Below are 20,996 nucleotides of genomic sequence, written 5' to 3' on the forward strand. Positions count from 1 at the left end.
CAGGTCATGGCCGGGGCATACCGTAGTTATTGCGCTGGGCGGCGTGGTCTGCTTGCAGTATGGTCGTGATGTCGTCGATGACGTCGTGTGGAGCGGCGGTGCAATGGCTGCGTCGTCGTTAGTGGTCGTCGGCGGCGGAGGATGTTCGTCTTTTCCCCGTTGAGCAACCTTACCTCCAAAGGTTGCTCTGTTCAGTTTCCCCTGCGCGGGCTTGGGGACCTTCCGCGCATACTCTCATCATAGGTACGGCCTGGCGACGCAAAGCGGGCCCTGTACGGCGATGGAGATCTGAACCGACGGCTTGGTGGCGCAATCTCACCGCTGCGCAGATAGTTGTCAATTTCTTGTGGTCGTTCACCTGGGCGTGGTTGTGGAGCGTCGACTGCAAATCCACGGAGACCGATTTGTCGGTACGGGCAGTGTCGCAGAATGTGGCCGGCATCACCGCAGTGGAAGCATAATGGCCGGTTGTTTGCAGTCCTCCAGGCGTCGCACTTCCTGGGGCTTGGGGGTCGTTGGTAGGCTTGGCGGGCGGGAGCCAAGGGGAGGCTTTCAGGAATAGGACGGTAGCGGCGAGGGCTCGGAAAGTCATCACGTCGGGGCGCAGGGCGACGTAATGCACCAGCGTAGTTCATTGCTGTTGCCTCTTGAGCCGGAACAGTCGCAGCCGTCGCTTGAGGAACGCCCAGCGCCGGCTGAACTTCTTCACGGACGACGTTCGCGAGCGTCGTCACCTGGGGTTGTTGCGATGATGGCAGCATTCGGCGGAGCTCCTCTCGCACGATCTCCCGGATTATGTCCCGAAGGTTCTCTCCGCTTGTCGATGCGCTGGGGTAGTGGCATGAGTAGTCTGGTTGAAGTGGTCGCTCGAAGTGGCGCATCCGGGTGTCCAACGTCTTCTCGATGGTCGATGCTTCACTTTCAAATTCTTCCACAGTTTTCGGCGGGTTCCGGCAAAAAGCGACTCTTTAACTCCTCGCATTAGGAATTTCACTCTCTCACCTTCGGTCATGTTAGGGTCGGTGCGGCGAAACAGGCGTTTCATCTCCTCTACGTAGACCAGGACGGGCTCGTTTGGTAGTTGAATTCTTGATTGGAGGAGGGCCTGAGCTCTTTCTTTTCGGACAGAACTTGTAAAGGCCGTCAAGAACTGTGCTTTGAATGTCTTCCAATCCTTGAAAGAAGTCTCGTGATTTTCAAACCAAGTTCGGGCATGTCCTTGAAGAACAAAGTAGACCTGCCTGAGTTTCCCAGCGTCGTTCCAGCCGTTGAAATCTGCCACACGGTCGAAAAGGTCCATCCAATCTCCCGCATCTTCATCCGGTAGTCCATGGAAGCAGGGGGGCTCACGGGGTTGGACGAAAACCACCGGTGCTGTAGGCTGGGTCATTGTCAGCGTCGATGCCTTCCGAGATCGAATGGGGTCAGGCAGCAGACCGTGTTCGGGTTGTAGGCCTTGAAGTCGGCGGCTGGCTCGGTGACCTGTAGGCTGGTCTTCCAGGGCGTCAGGAACACGGCTTGGGTCTTCGCTTGAAGGATCAAAGGCAGCACCTCCACCAGATGTCACGTAGTGGTGACGAGGTCGACGACACAAATGAAGGCTCGATGATTGCCCTAAAGAAACTCTTTATTTGGGCTGACTTGCGCCCGCAAAAGAACTAAGCAACTCGGCGGCGGCGACAGAAACGAACGTGCTCGTCGATCGTCGAACAAAGAATGCTCGTCACACTCGGCAACGCTCAATTTAAAGGCTGCGCAGAACAATCTAGATAACGTCGCAAACAGCTACCAGCACGGGCTGGAACATTGTGGAAAGACACCCGAGTGGCTGAAACCTTCGAGACAGATCTCGGTGCGTCTTGCGCTACAACAAACCTGATAAAGGTGTGACTCGCGACATCGAGCAGTAACAAACAAAGATTACGGAACTGATACGCGGTCCAGAATCAGAGTGATAAGCCTGTATGCCGGAGGCTGTTAATAAACAACAAATACTGTTTTGAAGGTTTCGCGGCAATATCGAACAACCACCGAATCTATTTTTACTGTGGTGAGGCTGAACACATCTTTCGCCACTGCACGCATCGACGAATCGGCCTCCGAAGTTTTGCAATCAACGCCTCACGATCCCGCCCTGGTGAACGACCGTAAGAAATTGAAAACTATCTGCGCAGCGGAAGGTGTGAGCCATCAAGTGGTTGGTTCAGGTCCCCATCACCGTACAGCTCTCGCTTGGCATCGCCAGGCCGCCTATCCCGATCTCCATCACCATTCAGAGAATGTTTTGCGTCTCTCAGCCGCAGCCACCAGCGAGAAAGGTCCCCTAACTCCCATAAGGGAAACTAAAGATAGCAATCCTTTGAGGTGGAGTTGCTACAACGCAAACTAAAAAATTAAGATCCTCGAGAGAGGACGCTGCAACAACGTCGCCGCTATGCGCAAGAACGACGACAACGACAACACAATCAGGCTCCAAGTCACACCACCGCCCAGTGAAGTGACAACGGTGTGCCACGGCCGCGATCTCAGCATAAGATCAAGCAGAGATCAAACACTGAAGCCAACACGTAATACGAGAAAGCGAACAAGTGATCTCGAAGTTGCTGTCGACGGTCGCACGGTTACCGCCTTAGTAGACACCGCAGCTGACTATTCTGTCATCAGTGGAACGTTCGCGGCCCAGCTCAAGAAAGTGACGACCACTTGGGATGTCCCGCTGAACCGCGGCGCTGGTGATAACCTTATTACGCCGTCTGGGCGATGGCCGCACTTTCTTACCTGCTTCATGGTCTGAAAAAACTGCTCGCTAAACGTGATTTTGCGCATGGATTTTCTCGGCGAACATAAGGCGATCATCGACCTTCGATCAAAGCTCATTAAGCTTTCGACGGACAACGCATTGCCTACTACGACGATTTTGATGCAACCTGTCGCTCTAAACGTGTTCGACGAAGAATTGACCGCGCCGTCCCGATCAAGCTTGATAGTCTGCGTATGTAGCGCAGACACCAAATCCGCCGAAGGAAACACCCAGCTGCTCTTGGAACGAGGTCTCGGCATTGCAAGAGGCATCGCCAATTTCCGAGGAGACAAGCTCAGGTGCTGGTCACAAACTTCACCGAAGAATACCGACACCTTAAACAAGGGCACGACGATCGCTTTCCTCGATGCGCTAGCAAACACCCGAGATGTTTTCGCCCTACCCGACCAGCCCGCACACGATGCACCCACCTGAGGAAATCTGCCCACGTTCGACGTCCACCCAGCACTACCCCGTTGCAGACAAGACCAGATTCGTGCTCTCCTTAAAAGTTACAGTGAGTGCATTTCTTCAGCGTCAAAGGTGCGGCCGACTCCATTGGCAAAGCACCGCATTATCACAAACACGCCCGATCTCTTCGTCAAAGCCCCTACCGTGTATCGCCGAGCGATCGCCAGGCCATCCGTGATCAAGTTGAGGAAATGCTACGCGGGGACGTGGTCTACCATCGAACAGCCCCTGGGTGGTACCAGTCGTCTTAGTGAAGAAGAAAGGCGGCACACTCGCTTCTGCGTCGATTACCGCCGCTTGAACAACGTCACGAAGAAGGATGTATACGTGCTGCCTCGCATCGACGACACTCTAGACCGTCACTGCAACGCTAGGTATTTCTCGTCCAAGTACTTGAAGAGCGGGTACTGGCAAATTGAAGTCGACGAAAGAGACCGCGAGAAGACGGTGTTCATAACACCAGGCGGCATTTTCGAACTCAAGGTAATGCCATTTGGCCTGTGCTCCGCGCCAGCCACGTTACAACGAGTAATGGACACTGTCCTGTCTGGCCTGAACTGACAGATTTGTTTGGTATACTTGGACGACGTTTTTGTGTTTGAAGACCACCTGAAAAGGCTGCAGACAGTGCTGCATGCCATAAAGTCATCAGAACTAATGTTAAAATTGGAAAAGTGCCACTTCGCCTACGAGGAGCTGTTATTGCTGGGCCACATCGTGAGCAAGGATGGCTTTCGCCAAGACCCGCAGTAAACTGCTGTGATTGCTCAGTTTCCGCAGCCGTCTGACAAGAAAGCCGTGCGCAGATTCCCTGGGCTATGCGCTTACTACTGCTGATTTGTCAGGAACTTTTCTCGCACCGCCGAATCATTGGCACAACTTACAAAGACTGATGCGCCTTTTAAATGGGAAGCGCCGCAAGCGGAAGCTTTCAAGGAACTTAAGCGCCGCTTACAGACCCCTCCTGTCCTCGCGCACTTCGATTGAAAAAGCCGAGACAGAAATACATACCGACGCAAGCAGCGTTGACCTAGGCACAGTTCTCGTTCAAATAACTGAGGGACAAGAAAGAGCTATAGCGTACGCCAGCCGGTCGCTGTCGAAAGCCGAAGCAATTACTGGACCACTGAGACAGAAGTGCCTCGAGATAATCTGGGCAACTTTAATGACCATTCAAGGTGGTAAGCGATCACCACATGCCCTGCTGGCTGGCAGATTTGAAAGACCACTCCGGCCGCCTTGCCCGATGGAGCATACGTCTTAAAGAATTTCAAGTGACTGTAGTATATAAGTCTGGCCGCAAGCATCTGACGCAGACTGCTTATCCCGAGCGCCCGTCGACGCTCCCTCGAAAGACGACGACGCCTTTTTGGGATCGGTAAGCGCCAGAAGTTTTGCAGAACAGCAGCGATCAGACCCTGAGCTGAAAGACCTAGCCGATTACCTAGAAGGAAAGAGCGCTTCTCCTCTCGCTGTGTTCAGCTATAGCGTCAGCTGTCGTCCTTCACGTTGCAAAATGACGTCCATGTGAAGAATGTTGCATCCGACAGGACCGCACACCTTTTTGTGTCTGCAAACCTCAGAAAGGGAATTCTACAGGGGTTCCACGATGAGCCAACGGCAGGTATTCTCGGCCTCGCACTAACATTACACCGAATCCGGGAGACGTATTGTTGGCCACGGTTCGCTGCCGACGTCGGCCATTACGTCAAAACGTGCCGTGAGTGCCAGTGATGCAAGGCACCCCCAACGAGACCTGCTGGTCTACTGAACCCGATAAGATCCCTTACTAAGCCCTTTCAACAAATAGAAATGGACCTCCTCGGACCCTTCCCAACTTCATCGTCGGGAAACAAGTGGATCATCGTGGCCACTGACTACATGACCCGCTACGCCGATGCAAAAGCCCTGCCTAGCGATTCCACAGCGGAAGTCGCCAAGTTTTTAGTCGAACAAATTCTCCTCCGACACGGTGCCCCAGAAGTGCTTCTCACGGACAGGGGAACAGCCTTTACGGCTGAGCTGATGCAATCCAACTTGACCTACAGTCATACAAACCTCCGACGTAAAACGGCGTACCATCCCCAGACAAATGGCTTTACGGAGCGTCTAAATAAAATGATTGCGGGCATGATTACTATGCACGTTGACGCCGAATACAAGACCTGCGACACCATCCTGCCGTACGTGGTCTTCGCGTATTACACGGCCATCCAGGAGACAACCAGAACGACCCCGTTCAAGCTTGTGTACGGCAGGGAGCCCACGACGACGCTGGACGCGATGCTGCTGCACGTGACAGAAGATCGATTATATATTTTGTTTGTTCATAATCGTTGTCGCGATACGCGGCTTTATCATTTCGATTGTTGCGGATGATGCTTCAAGATGTATCCCCAAGGATAGCAGCCACGTGCTTGTGTTTCTAAAATGTTCCAGGTTCATCGTTCGCGTTTTGATCTCGATGTTTCTTCGCCGCCTTTAAATTGAGCGTTGACGTGCGCGACAGGTATTCGTAGATCGACGACTGCCGAGCACGATTGTTGCTATCGCCGCTGCCGATTGCTTAGTTCTTTTGAGGGTTCATGTCAGCCCAATAAAGAGTTCCTTCCAGTGAAGTTCAAGCCTCCTCATTTGTTGCCAGTGGCATTGTCTCCACTACGCGACAATATTAAGAAATGAAAGAGCGTCAATATAGAAACTGTCCAGATTTTAAATTTTGTTTCTCAGATCGAAATACGCCATCTTTAGCTCGTAAAGTTTACTTCGCACAATGCACATTTCTAATGCAGAAACGGAAGTCATTTGTCTATTTTACGCTGTAGAAGCAGTTCACGTGATCTCCACGTCAAAACTACGTCCAGAACGCCTTACGGGGAGCCAACTTTGCGAGCTAAAAAATGCGCATTTTTGACGTCAAATAATTAAAAATGCATGGCCGATATAGCAAATTTCAAAATTTGACTCAACTTCTACGTCGGTAGCGTTCAATTTCTCAATATAATGTTCGCCCTTGAAATCAAATACGAAAAGGTTGATTAGGTAATTTCAGTTGATTAATTCAACACTGAGATCTATCGCGTACATACATAATGTCTGCCTTGCTGTACAATTCACCTGCGAAAACCGCACCGGCGTATCTCTCGCAGGACTTAAAACGATCTGTTCACAGTTGAACAAGCACTGTTGTTTACCTCTTATAAACCAAGCAAGACAGAGCGAAAGTTCCGTTACACTCGGCTACATATTGCTAAACATGACCAAGCATAGCCAAGTGTAACGGAGCTATCGCTTTGTCTTACTTCGTTTTGAAGAGATATACCAGTGCTTTTTTCAAGCGAAGCAGCTCGGCGAGCCACATCTGTCGGGTGATGACTGCCGCCTACGGGACGAGGTGACCGCTATCGGAGCCGCCGAAGACGGCCCTACACGGCCGTCCATGGTGAGACGCACACCCAACCAATGTCGTTTATAGATCCCCCCAACGACAGGCCTTTTAAGAGAGCTGCAAGTCACATGGTTCGTCTCATGACCACAGCTGGCGAGACATGGTTTGGCACAGCGGTAGAAGCTGTGGGGCGTCACGTGGTATGACGTCTCGACACACCCCCGGCGCCCTTCCAACTGAAAGTCAAATTATCATATCCGATTATATCCAATGACCTTGGAGAAACATGGCGTAGAGGAGCTTCTCGCTTCAGAAACACCTAGGTTGGGGAGGGGGGGGGATGTTTGAGTGTATGTGTGGGTGTTTGGGTTTTTGTTGTCGCGACGCCGGACGCACAGGGCAGGAGCAAAAGGTAGCGTTGACCGGCGAGATGTCGAGAAAATGTGGAGACGAGGAGCTTTCATTAGTACAAGTAGTTTATTTACATCTTTACACTTTGGAGATTTCAGGTTTTCAGAAGGAAGCCCTCTGCCGATGTAAGGCGGGTTTTCTTCTCTTGGGTCTCCCTAGGTCCCTAGGCAGGAAATTGGTTCATATTCGGCACGGGCCAATCGCAAAGCGCGAGTTGAAAGTTCGTGCATTGCATCACCGAGCCACGCCCCGCACATTCAGGCACGTGCGCCACTACACTATCACGCACACACATCGCCAATTCACAGGCTACCCCGTCGTTCTCTCCTCACGGCTGAGCGTCAAGTTGTCTGTGTTTTGGTTCATCTGGTCCGATGCCTTGTGGGTCTCCCCCTCAGCGGCAAATGCTCCAGCCGGCAAGCCAGACATCGCGCGATGCCGACGATGGCTTCTCCTTTTGCTTCTTCTGTCCCCGACACCGCGCGGCTCCGACGACGGTCGCTTGCTCCGCCGCCGCCCCTCTGTAGGCCATTATTGACAAGGCAGGCTGTTCCTGGGAAGTCAGGCCGTTTCTAAACAAGGCGACGCAGAGCGGTGCTTCGGAATTGCCATGGGTGAGGGCAGCGGTTGTTGAGGCGTGCGTGCAGACCGGGTGGACATCTGCAGACGAAGCTTGCTGAGATGCCCGTGGAGCGAACGCAGACACACCGACTCCTTCTCAGCCATAAATCAGCCCGGACGCAACAGCTCCTCCGCCGACGGGAAGATCTCGGACGGCGAGGAGTTTCTGCTGCTCGACGTTAGAGATCAGCTTCTTCGTTCGGTGGATTGACCACTCCTAAATTGCAAAGACTGCCAGGGCGAGCGTAACTGTTTTCACAGTCGTGACTCACTGGCATAGAATCGTGTAAGCCCACGGTCTTTGAATTTGGTACACCGTGTGCTCAAGCCAATGCCTGGCAGTGCAACTTAACGTCCGAAGACGCGTCTCGGAGAACAAAACCAGCTTTCTCCTGAGCTCTCCTTGATAGGGCTTTGTGAGTGCACTTGTTGAGAGCTACCAATGTTCCGTAGTAGCTTGGTCAATGTGGCCGCTTTTGTATTTTTCGGCCTTCTTTTTTAGGGCACAAATAAAAAGCTGTCTAGCGAATGTCTTTGCAAATTAATTTCTCCGAGCTGTTTTTCAAAACGATCTACAACGTAGGGCTTGGTGAGTTATTTCTGGAGCATATTGCCGCGTTCCATTTAAATCTTAATTTGTTATTTTTCGACAGCCGCCGGCATGCGGCCTTAGCACTGTGATTCTAGCGAACAGATCTAGCTTGCGTGCTTTTTTTCTTCATGCTCGTTGTTGCGCAGCTTTCTCATTTTCTTTGTCGCGCAAGATGCGACAAGATGTATCTCGAAAGATTCCAGACACTAGCATGTGTTTCTACAATGTTCCAGGTTATGCTAGTCACCGTTTTCGGCATTATCTAATTGTTTCTTCGCCGCCTTTAAATTGAGCGTTGACGGGCATTCTTAGATCGACGACCGCCGAGCACGCTTGCTGCTATCGCCGCCGCCGATTGCGGGCCACCCATTAAACAGTTTATTGTATGGCAACGCCCTTGTTTGTCTTCTACGGCACTGATCACTACCACGTGACAATATATTTAAAAAGTTACCTGATTAGCCTTTTCGATTCAATGAACTTGGATGGACGAAAATTTCACCGTTGGTCACGCGACTCTCAGTGGCATTCGTAGACTCCACCCGGCTAGGGCACCTATCCTTTCTTAAAACCTTGGTTACTTTTAGTTGGGACATCCGGCACACTTCCCTCTCCCACTTGGTTTGGTCGGCCTTTGTCAGCGTTCTGCTTACAAATCAATGCTAGGCGACACGTCGCCTAGCATTGATTTGCCACAGACGGCGTAGATTAAGCAGAACGCTGACAAAGGCCGACCAAACCAAGTGGAAGAGGGAAGTGTGCCGGATGTCCCATATATATATATATTACTAATTATATATTCATCATCATCATCATCATCATCACCAGCCTGATTATACCCACTGCAGGGCGAAGGCCTCTCCCATATTTCTCCACTTAACCCGGTTCTGTGCTAGTTGCATCCACTTGACCCCTGCGAACTTCTTAATCTCATCCGCCCACCTAACTTTCTGCCGCCCCCTGCTACGCTTTCCTTCCCTTGGAATCCAGTTTGTTACCCTCAGCGACCATCGGTTATCCTCTCTTCGCACTACATGTCCTGCCCATGTCCATTTCTTCTTCTTAATTTCTACTAGAATGTCGGTAACTTGAGTTATTTCTCTGACCCACTCTGCACGCTTTCTATCTCTCAATGTTACCCCTACCATTTTTCGTTCCATAGCCCTCTGGGTTGTCCTCAACTTAAGTAGAACTCTCTTGGTTAGCCTCCACGTTTCAGCCCCATAGGTGAGTACAGGCAAGATGCAACTGTTGTATACTTTCCTCTTGAGCGATACCGGTAAGCTGCTAGTCATAATCTGCGAGTGCTTGCCAAATGCGCTCCATCCCAATCGTATTCTTCTTGTTATTTCCTTTTCGTGGTCCGGATCTGCGGTTACTACCTGTCCTAAGTAGGCATATTCGCCTACTACTTCCAGTATTTCGCTACCTAATGTAAACTGCTGTTCCTTCCCGAGGCTGTTGAACATTACCTTAGTCTTCTGCATATTGATTTTCAAGCCTACCTTTCTACTTTTCCTGTCTAGGTCATCAATCATTATTTGCAGTTCATCCCCCGAGTTGCTTAGCAAGGCAATGTCATCAGCAAATCGCAGATTACTGAGGTATTCTCCGTCTACCCTTATCCCTAACTGCTCCCATTCCATGCCTCTGAATACTTCCTCTAAACAAGCTGTGAATAGTACTGGGGAGATTGTGTCTCCTTGCCTAACACCTTTCTTTATGGGAATTTTGTTACTTTCTTTATGCAGAACTATGGTAGCTGTGCAGCCACTATATATATCTTCTAGCACTTTCACGTACGGCTCGTCTACCCCCTGATTTCGCAATGCCTGCATCACCGCCGAGGTTTCAACTGAGTCAAATGCTTTTTCGTAATCAATGAATGCTATGTATAAGGGTTGGTTATATTCCGAGCATTTTTCTATCACCTGATTGATGGTATGGATATGATCGATAGTAGAGTACCGTTTCCGAAACCCTGCTTGATCCTTTGCTTGATTGCAGTCTAAGGTTGTCCTGATTCTATTAGTGATTACCTTAGTAAATACCTTATACGTAACAGATAGTAAGCTGATTGGTCTGTAATTTTTAAGGTCCTTAGAGTCCCCTTTCTTGTGAATGAGGATAATGTTTGCATTCTTCCATGGTTCCGGTACCGTCGATGACACCAGGCACTGCGTATACAGGGCGGCCAGTTTTTCTAGCACGATATCCCCCCCGTCCTTCAGCAAATCTGTAGTTATCTGATCCTCTCCAGCTGATTTCCCTCTTTTCATAGTTTCTAGTGCTTTCTTGACCTCGTCCTTCGTCACTGGTGGAACGTCTGACTGTTTTTCCCTACCGCCAATCTCATTACGGTCCTGACTACTTTGGCTACTGTAGAGATCTGTATAGAACTCCTCGGCTACTTTGACTATCTTTTCCATATTAGTGATGACGTTGCCCGCCTTATCCCTTATTGCATACATCTGGTTTTTGCCTAAGCCCAATTTCTTCTTTACCGCTTTAAGGCTTCCCCCGTTCTTTACAGCATGCTCAATTTTCTCCATGTTATACTTCCTTATATCGGCCACCTTGCGCTTATTGATTAGCTTTGATATCTCGGCCAATTCGATCTGGTCTGTTGGATTGGAAGCTTTCATATTCTGGCGTTTCTTAATCAAATCTTTCGTCTCCTTAGACAGCTTGCCGGTATCTTCTCTAACTATCCTACCGCCTACTTCTACCGCGCACTCAGTAATGATATCTCTGAAATTATTGTTCCTTGCCTCTAGGGTAACGTCGCCATCCTCAGTTAGAGCTGAAAACCTATTCTGTAGCGAGATCCTGAACTCTTCCGCCCTCCCCCTCACCGCTAATTCGTTGATGGGTTTCTTTCTTACTAATCTGTTGCGTTCTTTCTTCAGATTTAGGCTAATTCTGGACCTCACCATCCTGTGGTCACTGCATCGCACTTTCCCGATTACCTCTACATCTTGCATAATGGCGGGGGTTGAACACATTATGAAGTCGATTTCATTTTTAGTCTCTCCGTTAGGACTTTTCCATGTCCATTTCCGGTTCTTCCGTTTGCTGAAGAAGGTATTCATGATTCGTAAGTTATTGCGCTCTGCAAACTCAACTAGTAACTCCCCCCTGCTATTCCTAGAACCAATGCCATAGTCACCTACTGCCTTGTCTCCTGCCTGTTTTTTCCCTACCTTGGCATTGAAATCGCCCATTAGTACAGTATACTGCGTCTTTACTTTTCGCATTGCCGATTCTACATCTTCATAGAAGCTTTCAACTGCCTGGTCATCATAACTACATGTAGGTGCATAGGCCTGTACAACCTTCAGTTTATACCGCTTATTAAGCCTAATTACGATGCCTGCAACCCTCTCATTAATACTGTAGAATTCATCTATATTACCCGCTATACACTTATTGACAAGGAAACCTACTCCTAGTTGTCGCCTCTCTGGTAAGCCTCGATAATACAGTACATGCCCATCCTTCAGTACAGTATATGCCTCATTCGGCCTCCTAACCTCACTAAGCCCTATGACATCCCATTTCATGCCCTCTAGTTCCTCTAACAGCACTGCTAAGCTAGCTTCACTAGCTAGGGTTCTAGCATTAAACGTTGCCAGGGTCAGTTTCCAATGGCGGCCTGTCCAGCGGAGCCAGGCTTTCTTAGCACCCCCTGCTGCGTCACAGGTCTGACCGCCGCCGTGGTCAGTTGTTCCGCAGCCGCTGGTGACTGAGGGCCGGGGTTTTATGGAGCTTATCATAGGAGGTTGCGGCCAATTACTGCACCAGGGTGGCCAACTCCTGTTCTGGTGAGGAAGTGCGTTGCCGGAGGTTTTCACCGGCATCAGGTCGCACCCCAAACCTGTTTATGCAATTCCATCGACACGCGAATTTTTTTTTTTTTTTTTTTTTTTATCCGGTGGAGAATTGCGCGGCACCGGGATTTGAACCCCGGTCCTCTTGCATGCGAGGCGGATGTTCTACCACTACGCCACCGCTGCACCTTATATATTATATAATATAATTATATATAATTATATAATATATATTATATATTATATATATAATATATATATATATATAATATATATATTATATATATATATATAATATATATATATTATATAATATATAATTATATATTATATATTATATATTACTATATATAATACTACTAATTACTAAAATAATATATATATATATATATATATATATATATTATTTTAGTAATTAGTAGTAATAATTAAATTCCTTTAGTAATTAGTAATTTAGTGTCTTTTAATTGGTTACTAAATATGGTCCATAGCGTCACGAAGAGTCGGATACCACTGAACTGAACTGAATTACTAATTAGACACTAATTAGATATAATTTTAGTTGTTTAATTATTATTGTGAAGAATCACACTGATTTGACGTCTCCCGTTTGTTCTGACGTCATTATCTACGTTTCCTCATCTTTGACAAATTTGACGAAATTATATGTTCCTCGGTGTTCGTAAGTATTGCACTTAATTACATAGCTTTTAATGTGATTTGACACACATTCGGCGTTTTTCCGCCCATTCCGTGATATTTTCACACTGCTTCGAGGACTTTCGGCCGATGTGATCTCGTGATATGAGCGAATCTAATTACACGTTCCTAATCTAACTCGATGCGAACCCGGCGGTTCTAACCACATGTTGAAGTTTTTTTTGTGCTATTCTGACGTGCGCGATATTTGCACGTCCCGTGGCTATATCGGCGTCCGCGCTATTTTGACGCAAATTTAAAATATTTGGCTCTAATTAACTAATTACTTTACAGTCATCAACTTCGATTCTGGGATAATTTTTTCTTCGCTTTCTGATACAATCTAGAAGGTGTGATTTTGGGATCCCAAACTTTCTGCGCACACCCAAGAGCCTCGAAATTTCGGCTTTCGCCTGACGGAAAGCAGATGGCGTTACTGTCCTCCTCAAGACTGTGCAGTTATATGTTTTGCCGCTTTGAGTCATGCAGTTGCGAGGCAGAGACAATGTGCTTATAAAAATATTGCGTAGCCAGTCCGCCAAACCTCTCGAGATGGCTGCTTCTCCATTTTTTTTCCTTTCTCTTTACTGCCTTCAGTGGCTCGAAACTGGCCCCCCACCTCCGACCCCTGCCTGAAATAAAATTTCTGGCTAAGCGGCTGCTTGAGCCAGAGTTCACACCAACCTTGCGATGAGTACCTCCGAAGCCAAGCCGATGTTAGATTTGTTCACGGGTACTAACTTGGCCACCCAGCCACCTTGAGATCCGCCCAGCATGAACAACTCCGAGAAGTGAGTCTCAGTCATAAACAGGAACACAGTGTCGCTGTGAGAAATTGCAATTTTCTAGTGAAAAAGCGTTAATTGTTGGGCTAGTTGGTGATCAGTCATAAAATTCATTTTGTTTAGCGCAAAAGGACAGGACACACAGTAAGAAGACACGTACGCCACAAGCGAGTGTCTTCTTACTGTGTGTCCTGTCATTTTGCGCTAAACAAGATGGCTTTTAAGAACTCTAGTGAAATGCTGCGAGAAGCATGGCGCACTTACCTGAGGTTCATGACATCGCTGAATTTGAGCGCCTCCTTTTGGCCACAGAGCTGCAGCAACTCAGGCGTGAACAGCGGGTCCGAGATGTCAGTGCTCTGTCGCACCGAAGATTTTTGAGTCAGGGTTGTCAGGAAAATTGCTGCGCGAAGTATACCTTTGAATCCTCCGAGCTGGTCGACGAACGGAGCCTTTGGCGTGGCCGGGTGCCGTTGCTTCCTGCAACGGGAAATTATAAACCCGTTTTGTTTTTCGCGGTCCTCGAGCACCTCTGTTCTCCCCACTCAGCTATTTACGGCGTGACCCATTATGCGGAGGACACCCTGAGTCGTCGCGTGGATGAAGTCCGTCTAAGGCCAGTGATGTAGGCAACCAGGAAAGAAAGATAACATAGTGCAGATGGGAGGCTATAACGAAAAAAAATTATAGGGGTTCAACGCTGCTGACCGAATGTAGAGCGAAAGTGTTCGCTGCAGACAACCGACCGTTGCATCGAACACAACCAGCGCTTTGTTGAAAGCATCAAAGTTCACCGGCGTTCTAGGCAGAATCTACTTTCATGTCCTGCGCATGGGCGACGCAGGACATGAAAGTAGATTTTTTCCTGCTCCACACGGACAGCTCTCCGCGGCGGCGCGCGCATGCGCAGTGCGGAGACTACCCCTCTCCTCTTCACGCCGGCGCGCTCATCTGCTGGGATAGCGCTATCATCTTCCTCCTCTCTGTAGCGAGCGCAGCTGCGGAATACATGTGGAACGGAGCAACTGGTTGCCATGGAAGCGGCGCATGCGCACTGCCACTCTTTTTCAGGTACTGCGAAATGCGCGAAGGATAGTGTAATGTAGCTTTCCCTACAAAAGGAATGTAGGGAATAAAATGGAGAGGAACTCCACCAGGCAGAGATACAGAAAAAAAAAAAGAAAGAAAAAGGGGAACAGTAGCTATCGCCCTTATATATTTTGCCCCTGACTATCAGCACTGCCCGTGACTATCAGGGGTGAAGTGGCACGGCCGCTTGATGGAAGCGCACTAGGTGCGGACTGCTACGTCGCCCGAAACCGGCGGGAGGCGCCTACTTCCAGTCGCCACCGCCGCGGCGCCACCGTTCGGGGACAGCCGCGCGCGGAGAGCTGCGCCTGGCTGCGCTTTGAGGGAGGCGTCGGCGTGGCAGAAGCCTTTTATTTTAAGGACATAAGAGCTCCGCTTCACACAATTTGGTAACAAGAATTAGTATATACTGTCATGTCTAGTGTGACCATGTCAGCGCTTAGCGCTTGCTCGGCAAGGATGTATACTGGAGTGTACCCCGAAAAACTTATAGTGACGGTGCTTCAAGGCCACTCGATTGGAGAGCTCGTATTACCGTGATGTTGCATTCGGATCCAGTTGTTCGTCACTGACCAAGCTGTGAACAATTCGAAGCTGTTCAGCTGCCATGGTAGCCTAATGCATAACCACTTAACTATGTCGTGAATTCCGTGTGTCATTTTCATACCATTTACTCATTCCTGCATACAGCTTTTATACACAAATTGATGTCAACCTGTTCTAAACTGCCAGCGCTATCCAATAAAAAATGTCCTACTATGAGCAACCTCTGTGAAAATGCGACATGTAACCAACCTTTCTATCTCATTGTGACAAATGTTACGGTGGAAATATGAAGATGTTTATTCGGTTAAATCTAGATGATAAACTGGGATCTTTGATTCAATTGGAGACCTTAAACTTTGTACGCCAGAACGCTATCCGTCATGGCGTCCTACATTTTGTATGACCGGACAAAGTAAGCGTGCTTGACAGAGTCGGTCTGCCTCAAGGTGCTACGTATATGCGCCGAAACTTTTTATTACTATTTTTATTGGCTGCTCGCAAACCCATACAATTTTGCTGGTTCGTAATTTTCAATGAAAGAACGCGCATCCAGTGTTGCTGTTGTGAAACTCTTAGCTGCGATCACAATGTTCACGCGTCAGAGCGCAACTGCAGCCGAGATTCAGCGAGCAGCCGAGTACGCTTATTTAATGGCCACGCAAAAGAAGGAAGAAAATTGCCAATCGCAGACGGAAAACCTTTCTTGAGAGAGGTTTATGCCATAGCCATAAACATCCCTCCACTGTTGAGTTGACATTTCCAGCCAAGCTCGCTATCAGTGGGGGCAGCAACTTAACGATATCTTGCATAGCGCCTTAGCATGGGCACGATCATTGTTTTTATAGATTAGCTGCAGGTACTGTGTACACTGAGGAAACAATGATGAAACCAAGTTTACACAGCTTGCTACTTCGCCGGACCTCTTCAGACTTCATCATCCTGTTAATGAAGGTGCTCGTAAGCTGACAAAGCTTGATTACTTCCTTTGCAGGGTACATCAAGCCTCCACTGTCCTTGGTTTTCATTAACCTGTAACTGGTCCAGTTGACTCATATTTCCTGCAACAGGCTCTTGCTCGACTGACATGTCGCCTCAAAACCATTACCAAATATCGCATAAATTAAGCAACAACCTGGTAGTAATAAACAAAACTTGGGGTTCTTAAGTCTCCTTGAGGAGCCTCGTTAGAGTGCCCGCACTTTGCTACCTGCTTATTCACCGTATCCCGTAATTGCTGCCTCTGTCGCATATCATTAGAATGCAGCCTTAAGCCATTGCATTATATGAAATAGCACCCTACAGATAAGTATATAAAGCACCTCTTTACCGAAGCTGTAAAACGTGCCCTATAGGAGTATAGTGTGCCTGACTTGGGATCTAAGGGTCCCGCTTTCAATAATTCCCATTTCACCCTTACATCTTATTGACTCTCTGGTTTGGCAGCTCCTGCCACATTGAACATGTCATGTGTTCTCATTGCGCCAAAGGTGTTTGGCCATATCACCAACTAAAGTGCCTCTTACCAGAAAGGTTTTTTTCCGACTTTCCGCCGACAGACCGGGCGCCGGATTTTCTGTGGAACGTGGCTTTTCATTTTATCGCATCGGCTCAAACAGTCTCAACAGTATAAACGAATGTTGTATGCACAGGCTACTTTACTTAAAAGGCCACTCAGACTAGCGCGGAAAAATTTAGAACAAATTGCATGCTTATGGAAAAAAAAACCTTCGTAGCTTTTTCTGATATGTCCTTGCAACATAACCTGCGAGAAAAGCTTCTGGTGCTACCTCATCTTGTTCATCTACTTCACAACCCATCGTTAAAAATCCTAGTTCACTGGCCAGCTCCCTGGTAACTAAATAGGTTAAACAACGTGACGGGAACACAGGAAAAGAGGACGCCACAACTAGCGCGGTTGTGCCGTCTTCTTCTCCTGTGTTCCCGTCACGTTGTTTGCACGGTTAACCTATAATTAATCACCAACAAGTCCAATCTGCTGTCCCTTGTAGCAAATTCAATGGCAGCGGATAGGGCGTTATGCTTCAGCATCTGGACTTTTTAACCTCAGCGCCGCTTTCAATTCAGAGGAAGCGAGTGCATTTCCACTCCTCGCTGCTGTCTTTGCCTGAAGCGAGCTCAGCAGATAAAATTAGAGGGTCTCTTAGATGTCTCTTAAGCGGAGGACGGCGAAAGCTCACTCTTCTCCTATCATTTGCCTCTCATCGTTTGCCACAGTTCGTCATTTCAAGTCGTCGTTTGATATATTGGTCGTTTCTCAGTCATGATGAGTCTGCCTACGTAGTCATTGCAGCCCTTATCACTCATAACTAAGCAGGTTACTCATTTAGAATCAGCAGTGGTCATTACACGTCGTCGTTTCACATATTGGTCATTTCGTAGTCATTAGCAGTAATGATGAGTCATGCCTAGCTATTATAGTCATTACCACACATCGCTAAGCACTTTTACTCATTTCTAATGAATTGCGGTCATTACATGTCGTAGTTTGATATACTGGTCATTACAAATCATTTTAGTCATTATTAACCATTATTAGTCTTTAGCATTAGTCATTACCTCTATCAATGTCTATAACTTTTATTGATTACCTATCATCATCAATCATTTTCATTCTTAATCTCCCTCCTTGCACGTCCGCTTTTGCGACTGGCACACCAGTGCACAGACGCGACGCACAGATAACAGGCACAGCTTCTGCGCATAGATTTTCGCTTCATGAGCCTAGAACGGCTTTCGCCTTAAAAAACAAACGCATCCAGTCTCAACGTTAACGTGCTTGCACACGCGCACACAAAAACGTTTGCGTTTACCACGCAGACGCGAGGCGAATGCGTCCAGAAAGGAAGCAAACCACGCTCTCAGAGCCGGCGACCCCGGCGGCGACGTGTCCCCGAACAGTGGCGCCCTTAGCAAAAATAGCGGGCGCAACTGTAAACTCCCCAAGGACGCGCTTGCCCATTAGGGAGTTTTAGAATAGGGGGACCCAAGGCTTGGGGCCCCCAAGGAAATAGCGTGCGGCGGCGCAACGTGCTAGCCAAGCGGCGAGTTTTAGAATAGGGGTTTTCCCGACGCAGCGGAGCCGGGCTTGCGTTCGTCGATTGCAGCGCCGCAACGGTAAACCAAGAAAAAGCATTTAAATATATAAGAGCCAACAACGCTATTTTGTTAATCAAAAAGTGCTACTATTGCACAAAACTATATTAAAACTACCAGTTATACAAACTGTTTTTGTCATACAAGACGAAATCGGCCAATTGTCAATCCAGGCCGAGGCCAGGAAAACTCATTTGAACCTTCCGCGCTTTCCGCCGTCTAGTCCCCATGGCAACCGAACGAGGCGAACTCGCTAGGCCTAGCAGCTCGGTAAATCCAGAAGCAATCAGAAAATATAGGGCGTTTTATTGCTAAAATTTGGTGGTGCGGGCATCATGAGACATAGCATAAGCTTCGTTGGCCTTTCGTTTGCCATGGACGCGTGACACCATGGAGCGGTGACGACGAATGTGTGCCGAGGCGAGCGGCCGCCGCTTGGCCGGTCGCCGCCATGTTGCCGTAACCCAAGCGACCCAACGGCGGCTTGGGGCGAACGCTATTTCCGAAAAATAGGGGCCGCCCCTAGCGTTAACCCAAGACCCCAAGCGCGGCTTACGTTCTGCGCATGCGCATTTCGACGCCCCAAGCTCCTTGGGGGCCCCAAAGCTTGGGGCCCCCTATTCTAAAACTCTCTATTGACGGCGGGGCGACGCAGCAGGCCGCACCCAGTGCGCTTCTATCGAGCGGCCGTGGACGTGTCATGCCCTTAGTTGCGTTGGAGTACGCACCTAGTTTAACGTAGCACAGCCAAGTGGCGCCCAAGAAGAAAACGAACAGGCCGAGCTCAGACGTCCAGGTGTGCAACTGCCCCAGCACCATTTCGGTGTACGTAGGCTCGCGGCTGTGGCCGCTGTAGCTCACGGTCCTCCACAGGAGTCGCGCCGCGTCCTCCAGCCGCTGCCAGAAGACCGCCGCCGGACTGGTGAACATGGGCTCTTACGCCGGCCGGTTTCTCCCGGTAGTGACGTATGACCACGCGCGGCAGCTTCTAGTCGGCGACACCATCGCGCACTTGATGATGATGACACCTCAGACAAAATGGCACATACCCACGGCGGGGGATTAGTCAGGGTGCATTGTAGGTTGTAAATATATATGTTCAAGGACTGGAGTATTCTCAAAACGATGGGCCGGCGGCGCACGCTTCATTCCTCTCTTTGGCGGTTCTCTTGCGTCATGCGCCGCTCCTGTATACAATACTGTGAACGAGCGCTGAGTGATCCTTTGGGTAGGATGCTGATATTATTAAGAGAAATTTCACTTAACAGCTTGGCGTGCGCAAAAAAAAATGCTTGTTGAGAAATTCGTTGTGGCGGGGCACATATATATCACTGGCCGTTGGAAGGAAAAGAAAAAGAAGCTAGTTTCACATACAGACTGATATCCTCAAGAAGGCGGTTTCTGCCTCTTTAATTGGTAAATAACCAAGTCAGATATCAAAGTGGTACAATGTAATTGCCGCTCCGTACTGTCTTCTTCTTGGCATCTAAAACAAACATAACCTTGATACAGTGTACTTTACGAGCAACGTGGGTATCACCATATAAATCGTTTTCTGAGAAATTTTCAAGTCTTCAAAGCAGATCGAAATATTGGCAGGGAAGGCGGATTGGTAAACATGTGATCTAAAAATATATGTCATCAAGCTCTCTAAGAAAATTCTACTCCCCCATGCCTATGAGCGTTTAGCGACAAATATTTAATTTCCGCAAAGTGCCGATATACAACAATAGCTAATGTCTATTTTCCTTTAGCAGTACATAGGACACATAGCCTTGTGGCTGGAGCAAGCAGTGTAGTCATCAGAAAAGTTACTGTGATCTATATTATTACTGAAATCTATACTTTACTCAAATCTATAGCTCCACCTTCGGGCTCTCTTTTATGTGCCCTTCCACTCAGTGCGCAATGTGCTCTGTATTCTGCCCTTTTGGCTTCTGCGACTTGCAGAGCGAGGCCCCTACACCTACTGTCTTTGAAAAAACTGTTGTCTCCTGGATGTGTCCGTGAAATAAAAAATAACCCTCTTGTCTGTCCTGTTCTTTCTGTTGTGTCGTGTTTCATGTGCGCCGTTTTTAGATGGAGTGTAGTCATCGAAGCAGATTTCCATTCCCACCATAGTGACTGGGGAAGTCCTACTGATACCTGAGGCCAGCTTCTCTGGTCGTGGGTGTCTGAAAAGGATGTACGCTGCTGCAATTCCAGAGAAATTACCTTTATGTGCGGAGTTGCCCGTTAAGCCACTGAGTATTATGTGTTTTCTACCTTGGCTGCTGGCGTGTTTAACTGCAAGGTGGATTTCAACTTCCTTTGCATCTTCTGTGCAGTTATTGGTCGTGACCAATGAGCTGGTCACCTTTCTCCCGGTGTGGTCAGCTGTGGTGGCTACCGCCGCTTTTCTTCCCAGATAGACTGGCGTCTAGATAGAGTAGGTCGCTATTGTTTCTAACGAGGCAGCCGACAGGATAGCCCGAGGGCATACTTTCCGAGCACCGGCGCCGGCTGCCCCTGAACCTTCAACCCCTCTCATATACGGGGAGCTAATAAAGAAATCGATACGCAGAACCACACAAAGACCTCAGCAGACACGAGGCAGTAGCCTGGAGGAATATAAAAACTAGGACATTCCCAAACCTAGCAAAGTACCACA

The 20,996-nt window shown here is 48.5% G+C and overlaps 1 protein-coding gene across 1 annotated transcript in view; it reads right to left on the reverse strand.

Moving 5' to 3' along the window:
- LOC146206485 (serine/threonine-protein kinase haspin homolog) overlaps nt 1–19,280 on the reverse strand; it is a 64,489-nt gene extending 45,209 nt beyond the window's left edge. The window contains exons 1-3 of the mRNA XM_084591203.1: nt 19,075–19,280; nt 14,016–14,077; nt 13,862–13,956 (exon numbers count right to left, since the gene is read on the reverse strand). Coding sequence (XP_084447329.1) covers nt 13,862–13,956; nt 14,016–14,077; nt 19,075–19,276 — 359 coding nt within the window. The 5' untranslated portion in view covers nt 19,277–19,280. The remainder of the gene's footprint in view (nt 1–13,861; nt 13,957–14,015; nt 14,078–19,074) is intronic.
- Between the last annotated feature and the right edge of the window lie 1,716 nt (nt 19,281–20,996).

This window comes from Amblyomma maculatum, chromosome 1 (genome assembly GCF_055883805.1).
Source record: "Amblyomma maculatum isolate TAMU_Amacu chromosome 1, ASM5588380v1, whole genome shotgun sequence".
NCBI classification, from domain to species: domain Eukaryota; kingdom Metazoa; phylum Arthropoda; class Arachnida; order Ixodida; family Ixodidae; genus Amblyomma; species Amblyomma maculatum.